This window comes from Pleurodeles waltl, chromosome 8 (assembly GCF_031143425.1).
Source record: "Pleurodeles waltl isolate 20211129_DDA chromosome 8, aPleWal1.hap1.20221129, whole genome shotgun sequence".
NCBI lineage: Eukaryota > Metazoa > Chordata > Amphibia > Caudata > Salamandridae > Pleurodeles > Pleurodeles waltl.
In genome coordinates, this window is record NC_090447.1 from 4,439,117 (window position 1) to 4,447,153 (window position 8,037).

The 8,037-nt window shown below is 51.1% G+C and overlaps 4 protein-coding genes across 5 annotated transcripts in view; 1 reads left to right on the top strand and 3 right to left on the bottom strand.

The window, feature by feature from the left end:
- Positions 1-8,037, top strand: part of LOC138249656 (NACHT, LRR and PYD domains-containing protein 3-like) — an 886,959-nt gene that overhangs the window by 24,403 nt on the left and 854,519 nt on the right. The window lies entirely within an intron of this gene.
- LOC138249002 (serine-rich adhesin for platelets-like) lies at positions 941-3,177 on the bottom strand. Its single transcript, XM_069203058.1, has 2 exons — positions 2,209-3,177; positions 941-2,089 (listed from the first exon to the last, which is right to left on the bottom strand). Exons 1-2 carry the CDS (start codon positions 3,175-3,177, stop codon positions 941-943), a joined length of 2,118 nt encoding a protein of 705 aa, XP_069059159.1.
- LOC138249003 (uncharacterized) lies at positions 4,425-5,138 on the bottom strand. The gene has a single exon (XM_069203059.1). The coding sequence runs from the start codon at positions 5,136-5,138 to the stop codon at positions 4,425-4,427; it is 714 nt and encodes a 237-aa protein (XP_069059160.1).
- Positions 5,255-7,974, bottom strand: LOC138249004 (serine-rich adhesin for platelets-like). Its single transcript, XM_069203060.1, has 2 exons — positions 6,577-7,974; positions 5,255-6,457 (listed from the first exon to the last, which is right to left on the bottom strand). The coding sequence occupies exons 1-2, from the start codon at positions 7,972-7,974 to the stop codon at positions 5,255-5,257; spliced, it is 2,601 nt and encodes an 866-aa protein (XP_069059161.1).

Genomic DNA, 8,037 nt, shown 5'->3' on the forward strand with positions numbered 1-8,037 from the left:
GCGCTCTGGGTGGCACTGGGCGGTGTCAGAAGAAAACTCTTGGTATTAACAGCAGAGCTCCGGGTGGCACTGGGTGGTGTCAGAACAGAGCTCTCGGTATTAACAGAAGAGCTCTGGGTGGCACTGGGTGACACTGGGTGGCTCTGGGTGGAGTCAGAAGAGAGCTCTGGTTATTAACAGCAGAGCTCTGGGTGGCACTGGGTTTTGTCAGAAGAAAGCTCTGTATTAACAGAAAAGCTCTGGGTGGCACTGGGGGGTGTCAGAAGAGAACTCTCGGTATTAACAGCAGAGCTCTGGGTGGCACTGAGTGGTGTCAGAAGAGAGCTCTCGGTATTAATAGCAGAGATCCAGGTGGCACTGGGTGGAGTCAGAAGAGAACTCTCGTTATTAATAGCGGAGCTCCGGGTGGCACTGGCTGGTGTCAGAAGAGAGCTCTCTGTATTAATAGCAGAGCTTCGGGTGGCACTCGGTGGTGTCAGAAGAGAGCTCTCGTTATTAACAGCAGAGCTCTGGGTGGCACTGGGTGGTGTTGGAAAGGAGTTCTCGTTATTAATAGCAGAGCTGCGGGTGGCACTGGGTGGTGTCAGGAAGGAGCTCTTGTTATTAATAGAAGAGCTCTGGGTGGCACTGGGTGGTGTCGGGAAGGAGTTCTTGTTATTAATAGCAGATCTCTGGGTGGCACTGGGTGGTGTCAGAAAAGAGCTCTCGGTATTAACAGAAGAGCTCTGGGTGGCACTGGGTGGTGTCAGAAGAGAGCTCTTGTTATTAATAGCAGAGCTCTGGGTGGCACTGGGTGGTATCAAGAAGGAGCTCTTGTTATTCATAGCAGAGCTCCGGGTGGCACTGGCTGGTGTCAGAAGAGAGCTCTAGTTATTAGTAGCAGAGCTCTGGGTGGCACTAGTTGGTGTCGGGTAGGAGTTCTTGTTATTAATAGCATAGCTCAGGTTGGCACTGGATGGCTCTGGGTGGCACTTGGTGTCAGGAAGGAGTTCTTGTTATTAATATCAGAGCTCTGGGTGGCACTGGCTGGTGTCAGAAGAGAGCTCTCGTTATTAGTAGCAGAGCTCTGGGTGGCACTGGCTGGTGTCAGAAGAGAGCTCTCGTTATTAACAGCAGAGCTCTGGGTGGCACTGGGTGGTGTCAGGAAGGAGTTCTTGTTATTAATAGCAGAGCTCTGGGTGGCACTAGGTGGTGTCAGAAAAGAGCTCTCGGTATTAACAGAAGAGCTCTGGGTGGCACTGGGGGGTGTCAGAAGAGAGCTCTCGGTATTAACAGAAGAGCTCTGGGTGGCACTGGGTGGTGTCAGGAAGGAGTTCTTGTTATTAATAGCAGAGCTCTGGGTGGCACTGGATGGTGTCAGAAGAGAGCTCTTGTTATTAATAGCAGAGCTCTGGGTGGCACTGGCTTGTGTCAGAAGAGAGCTCTTGTTATTAATAGCGGAGCTCCGGGTGGCACTGGCTGGTGTCAGAAGAGAGCTCTCGTTATTAACAGCAGAGCTCCGGGTGGCACTGGGTGGTGTCAGAAGAGAGCTCTCGTTATTAACAGCAGAGCTCTGGGTGGCACTGGGTGGTGTTGGAAAGGAGTTCTCGTTATTAATAGCAGAGCTGCGGGTGGCACTGGGTGGTGTCAGGAAGGAGCTCTTGTTATTAATAGCAGAGCTCTGGGTGGCACTGGGTGGTGTCAGAAAAGAGCTCTCTGTATTAACAGAAGAGCTCTGGATGGCACGGGGTGATGTCAGGAAGGAGTTCTTGGTATTAGTAGCAGAGCTCTGGGTGGCACTGGGTGATGTCAGAAGAGAGCTCTTATTATTAGCGGAGCTCTGGGTGGCACTGGCTGGTGTCAGAAGAGAGCTCTCGTTATTAATAGCGAAGCTCCGGGTGGCACTGGCTGGTGTCAGAAGAGAGCTCTCGGTATTAATAGCAGAGATCCAGGTGGCACTTGGTGGAGTCAGAAGAGAACTCTTGTTATTATTAGCGGAGCTGTGGGTGTCACTGGGTGGTGTCAGAAGAGAGCTCTCTGTATTAATAGCAGAGCTTCGGGTGGCACTGGCTGGTGTCAGGAGAGTGCTCTCTGTATTAATATCAGAGCTCTGGGTGGCATAGGGAGGTGTCAGAAAAGAGCTCTCGTTATTAACAGCAGAGCTCTGGGTGGCACTGGGTGGTGTCGGGTAGGAGTTCTTGTTATTAATAGCATAGCTCAGGGTGGCACTGGATGGCTCTGGGTGGCACTTGGTGTCAGGAAGGAGTTCTTGTTATTAATATCAGAGCTCTGGGTGGCACTGGCTGGTGTCAGAAGAGAGCTCTCGTTATTAGTAGCAGAGCTCTGGGTGGCACTGGCTGGTGTCATAAGAGAGCTCTCGTTATTAACAGCAGAGCTCTGGGTGGCACTGGGTGGTGTCGGGAAGGAGTTCTTGTTATTAATAGCAGATCTCCGGGTGGCACTGGGTGGTGTCAGAAAAGAGCTCTCGGTATTAACAGAAGAGCTCTGGGTGGCACTGGGTGGTGTCAGAAGAGAGCTCTTGTTATTAATAGCAGAGCTCTGGGTGGCACTGGGTGGTGTCAGAAGAGAGTTCTCAGTATTAACAGAAGAGCTCTGGGTGGCACTGGGTGGTGTCAGGAAGGAGTTCTTGTTATTAATAGCAGAGCTCTGGGTAGCACTGGATGGTGTCAGAAGAGAGCTCTTGTTATTAATAGCAGAGCTCTGGGTGGCACTGGCTTGTGTCAGAAGAGAGCTCTCGTTATTAATAGCGGAGCTCTGGGTGGCACTGGCTTGTGTCAGAAGAGAGCTCTCGTTATTAACAGCAGAGCTCTGGGTGGCACTGGGTGGTGTTGGAAAGGAGTTCTCGTTATTAATAGCAGAGCTGCGGGTGGCACTGGGTGGTGTCAGGAAGGAGCTTTTGTTATTAATAGAAGAGCTCTGGGTGGCACTGGGTGGTGTCAGAAAAGAGCTCTCGGTATTAACAGAAGAGCTCTGGGTGGCACTGGGTGGTGTCAGAAGAGAGCTCTTGTTATTAATAGCAGAGCTCTGGGTGGCACTGGGTGGTGTCAGAAGAGAGTTCTCAGTATTAACAGAAGAGCTCTGGGTGGCACTGGGTGGTGTCAGAAGAGAGCTCTTGTTATTAATAGCAGAGCTCTGGGTGGCACTGGGTGGTATCAAGAAGGAGCTCTTGTTATTCATAGCAGAGCTCCGGGTGGCACTGGCTGGTGTCAGAAGAGAGCTCTAGTTATTAGTAGCAGAGCTCTGGGTGGCACTAGTTGGTGTCGGGTAGGAGTTCTTGTTATTAATAGCATAGCTCAGGTTGGCACTGGATGGCTCTGGGTGGCACTTGGTGTCAGGAAGGAGTTCTTGTTATTAATATCAGAGCTCTGGGTGGCACTGGCTGGTGTCAGAAGAGAGCTCTCGTTATTAGTAGCAGAGCTCTGGGTGGCACTGGCTGGTGTCAGAAGAGAGCTCTCGTTATTAACAGCAGAGCTCTGGGTGGCACTGGGTGGTGTCAGGAAGGAGTTCTTGTTATTAATAGCAGAGCTCTGGGTGGCACTAGGTGGTGTCAGAAAAGAGCTCTCGGTATTAACAGAAGAGCTCTGGGTGGCACTGGGGGGTGTCAGAAGAGAGCTCTTGTTATTAATAGCAGAGCTCTGGGTGGCACTGGGTGGTGTCAGAAGAGAGTTCTCGGTATTAACAGAAGAGCTCTGGGTGGCACTGGGTGGTGTCAGGAAGGAGTTCTTGTTATTAATAGCAGAGCTCTGGGTGGCACTGGATGGTGTCAGGAAGGAGTTCTTGTTATTAATAGCAGAGCTCTGGGTAGCACTGGATGGTGTCAGAAGAGAGCTCTTGTTATTAATAGCAGAGCTCTGGGTGGCACTGGCTTGTGTCAGAAGAGAGCTCTCGTTATTAATAGCGGAGCTCTGGGTGGCACTGGCTTGTGTCAGAAGAGAGCTCTCGTTATTAACAGCAGAGCTCTGGGTGGCACTGGGTGGTGTTGGAAAGGAGTTCTCGTTATTAATAGCAGAGCTGCGGGTGGCACTGGGTGGTGTCAGGAAGGAGCTCTTGTTATTAATAGAAGAGCTCTGGGTGGCACTGGGTGGTGTCGGGAAGGAGTTCTTGTTATTAATAGCAGATCTCTGGGTGGCACTGGGTGGTGTCAGAAAAGAGCTCTCGGTATTAACAGAAGAGCTCTGGGTGGCACTGGGTGGTGTCAGAAGAGAGCTCTTGTTATTAATAGCAGAGCTCTGGGTGGCACTGGGTGGTGTCAGAAGAGAGTTCTCAGTATTAACAGAAGAGCTCTGGGTGGCACTGGGTGGTGTCAGAAGAGAGCTCTTGTTATTAATAGCAGAGCTCTGGGTGGCACTGGGTGGTATCAAGAAGGAGCTCTTGTTATTCATAGCAGAGCTCCGGGTGGCACTGGCTGGTGTCAGAAGAGAGCTCTAGTTATTAATAGCAGAGCTCTGGGTGGCACTGGGTGGTGTCAGAAGAGAGTTCTCAGTATTAACAGAAGAGCTCTGGGTGGCACTGGGTGGTGTCAGGAAGGAGTTCTTGTTATTAATAGCAGAGCTCTGGGTAGCACTGGATGGTGTCAGAAGAGAGCTCTTGTTATTAATAGCAGAGCTCTGGGTGGCACTGGCTTGTGTCAGAAGAGAGCTCTCGTTATTAATAGCGGAGCTCTGGGTGGCACTGGCTTGTGTCAGAAGAGAGCTCTCGTTATTAACAGCAGAGCTCTGGGTGGCACTGGGTGGTGTTGGAAAGGAGTTCTCGTTATTAATAGCAGAGCTGCGGGTGGCACTGGGTGGTGTCAGGAAGGAGCTCTTGTTATTAATAGAAGAGCTCTGGGTGGCACTGGGTGGTGTCGGGAAGGAGTTCTTGTTATTAATAGCAGATCTCTGGGTGGCACTGGGTGGTGTCAGAAAAGAGCTCTCGGTATTAACAGAAGAGCTCTGGGTGGCACTGGGTGGTGTCAGAAGAGAGCTCTTGTTATTAATAGCAGAGCTCTGGGTGGCACTGGGTGGTGTCAGAAGAGAGTTATCAGTATTAACAGAAGAGCTCTGGGTGGCACTGGGTGGTGTCAGAAGAGAGCTCTTGTTATTAATAGCAGAGCTCTGGGTGGCACTGGGTGGTATCAAGAAGGAGCTCTTGTTATTCATAGCAGAGCTCCGGGTGGCACTGGCTGGTGTCAGAAGAGAGCTCTAGTTATTAGTAGCAGAGCTCTGGGTGGCACTAGTTGGTGTCGGGTAGGAGTTCTTGTTATTAATAGCATAGCTCAGGTTGGCACTGGATGGCTCTGGGTGGCACTTGGTGTCAGGAAGGAGTTCTTGTTATTAATATCAGAGCTCTGGGTGGCACTGGCTGGTGTCAGAAGAGAGCTCTCGTTATTAGTAGCAGAGCTCTGGGTGGCACTGGCTGGTGTCAGAAGAGAGCTCTCGTTATTAACAGCAGAGCTCTGGGTGGCACTGGGTGGTGTCAGGAAGGAGTTCTTGTTATTAATAGCAGAGCTCTGGGTGGCACTAGGTGGTGTCAGAAAAGAGCTCTCGGTATTAACAGAAGAGCTCTGGGTGGCACTGGGGGGTGTCAGAAGAGAGCTCTTGTTATTAATAGCAGAGCTCTGGGTGGCACTGGGTGGTGTCAGAAGAGAGTTCTCGGTATTAACAGAAGAGCTCTGGGTGGCACTGGGTGGTGTCAGGAAGGAGTTCTTGTTATTAATAGCAGAGCTCTGGGTGGCACTGGATGGTGTCAGAAGAGAGCTCTTGTTATTAATAGCAGAGCTCTGGGTGGCACTGGCTTGTGTCAGAAGAGAGCTCTTGTTATTAATAGCGGAGCTCCGGGTGGCACTGGCTGGTGTCAGAAGAGAGCTCTCGTTATTAACAGCAGAGCTCCGGGTGGCACTGGGTGGTGTCAGAGGAGAGCTCTCGTTATTAACAGCAGAGCTCTGGGTGGCACTGGGTGGTGTTGGAAAGGAGTTCTCGTTATTAATAGCAGAGCTGCGGGTGGCACTGGGTGGTGTCAGGAAGGAGCTCTTGTTATTAATAGCAGAGCTCTGGGTGGCACTGGGTGGTGTCAGAAAAGAGCTCTCTGTATTAACAGAAGAGCTCTGGATGGCACGGGGTGATGTCAGGAAGGAGTTCTTGGTATTAGTAGCAGAGCTCTGGGTGGCACTGGGTGGTGTCAGAAGAGAGCTCTTATTATTAGCGGAGCTCTGGGTGGCACTGGCTGGTGTTAGAAGAGAGCTCTCGTTATTAATAGCGAAGCTCCGGGTGGCACTGGCTGGTGTCAGAAGAGAGCTCTCGGTATTAATAGCAGAGATCCAGGTGGCACTTGGTGGAGTCAGAAGAGAACTCTTGTTATTATTAGCGGAGCTGTGGGTGTCACTGGGTGGTGTCAGAAGAGAGCTCTCTGTATTAATAGCAGAGCTTCGGGTGGCACTGGCTGGTGTCAGGAGAGTGCTCTCTGTATTAATATCAGAGCTCTGGGTGGCATAGGGAGGTGTCAGAAAAGAGCTCTCGTTATTAACAGCAGAGCTCTGGGTGGCACTGGGTGGTGTCGGGTAGGAGTTCTTGTTATTAATAGCATAGCTCAGGGTGGCACTGGATGGCTCTGGGTGGCACTTGGTGTCAGGAAGGAGTTCTTGTTATTAATATCAGAGCTCTGGGTGGCACTGGCTGGTGTCAGAAGAGAGCTCTTGTTATTAGTAGCAGAGCTCTGGGTGGCACTGGCTGGTGTCATAAGAGAGCTCTCGTTATTAACAGCAGAGCTCTGGGTGGCACTGGGTGGTGTCGGGAAGGAGTTCTTGTTATTAATAGCAGATCTCCGGGTGGCACTGGGTGGTGTCAGAAAAGAGCTCTCGGTATTAACAGAAGAGCTCTGGGTGGCACTGGGTGGTGTCAGAAGAGAGCTCTTGTTATTAATAGCAGAGCTCTGGGTGGCACTGGGTGGTGTCAGAAGAGAGTTCTCAGTATTAACAGAAGAGCTCTGGGTGGCACTGGGTGGTGTCAGGAAGGAGTTCTTGTTATTAATAGCAGAGCTCTGGGTAGCACTGGATGGTGTCAGAAGAGAGCTCTTGTTATTAATAGCAGAGCTCTGGGTGGCACTGGCTTGTGTCAGAAGAGAGCTCTCGTTATTAATAGCGGAGCTCCGGGTGGCACTGGCTGGTGTCAGAAGAGAGCTCTCGTTATTAACAGCAGAGCTCCGGATGGCACTGGGTGGTGTCAGAAGAGAGCTCTCGTTATTAACAGCAGAGCTCTGGGTGGCACTGGGTGGTGTCGGAAAGGAGTTCTCGTTATTAATAGCAGAGCTGAGGGTGGCACTGGGTGGTGTCAGGAAGGAGCTCTTGTTATTAATAGCAGAGCTCTGGGTGGCACTGGGTGGTGTCAGAAAAGAGCTCTCTGTATTAACAGAAGAGCTCTGCGTGGCACTGGGTGATGTCAGGAAGGAGTTCTTGGTATTAGTAGCAGAGCTCTGGGTGGCACTGGGTGGTGTCAGAAGAGAGCTCTTATTATTAGCGGAGCTCTGGGTGGCACTGGCTGGTGTCAGAAGAGAGCTCTCGGTATTAATAGCGAAGCTCCGGGTGGCACTGGCTGGTGTCAGAAGAGAGCTCTCGGTATTAATAGCAGAGATCCAGGTGGCACTGGGTGGAGTCAGAAGAGAACTCTCAGTATTAATAGCAGAGCTCTGGGTGTCACTGGGTGGTGTCACAAGAGAGCTCTTGTTATTATTAGCGGAGCTCTGGGTGGCACTGGCTGGTGTCAGAAGAGAGCTCTCTGTATTAATAGCAGAGCTTCGGGTGGCACTGGCTGGTGTCAGGAGAGAGCTCTGTGTATTAATATCAGAGCTCTGGGTGGCATAGGGAGGTGTCAGAAAAGAGCTCTCGTTATTAACAGCAGAGCTCTGGGTGGCACTGGGTGGTGTTGGGTAGGATTTCTTGTTATTAATAGAAGAGCTCCGGGTGGCACTGGGTGGTATCAAGAAGGAGCTCTTGTTATTCATAGCAGAGCTCCGGGTGGCACTGGCTGGTGTCAGAAGAGAGCTCTAGTTATTAGTAGCAGAGCT

Bases quoted from the DNA above. Each gene is read 5' to 3' on its own strand.
- LOC138249002 (XM_069203058.1), bottom strand. From the start codon at position 3,177: ATGAATAACAAGAGCTCCTTCTTGATACCACCCAGTGCCACCCAGAGC. The intron at 2,090-2,208 runs GTGCCACCCTGA...TATGCCACCCAG, and splicing joins GTGCCACCCAGAGCCATCCA to AGCTCTGATATTAATACAGA.
- LOC138249003 (XM_069203059.1), bottom strand. From the start codon at position 5,138: ATGAATAACAAGAGCTCCTTCTTGATACCACCCAGTGCCACCCAGAGC.
- LOC138249004 (XM_069203060.1), bottom strand. From the start codon at position 7,974: ATGAATAACAAGAGCTCCTTCTTGATACCACCCAGTGCCACCCGGAGC. The intron at 6,458-6,576 runs GTGCCACCCTGA...TATGCCACCCAG, and splicing joins GTGCCACCCAGAGCCATCCA to AGCTCTGATATTAATACAGA.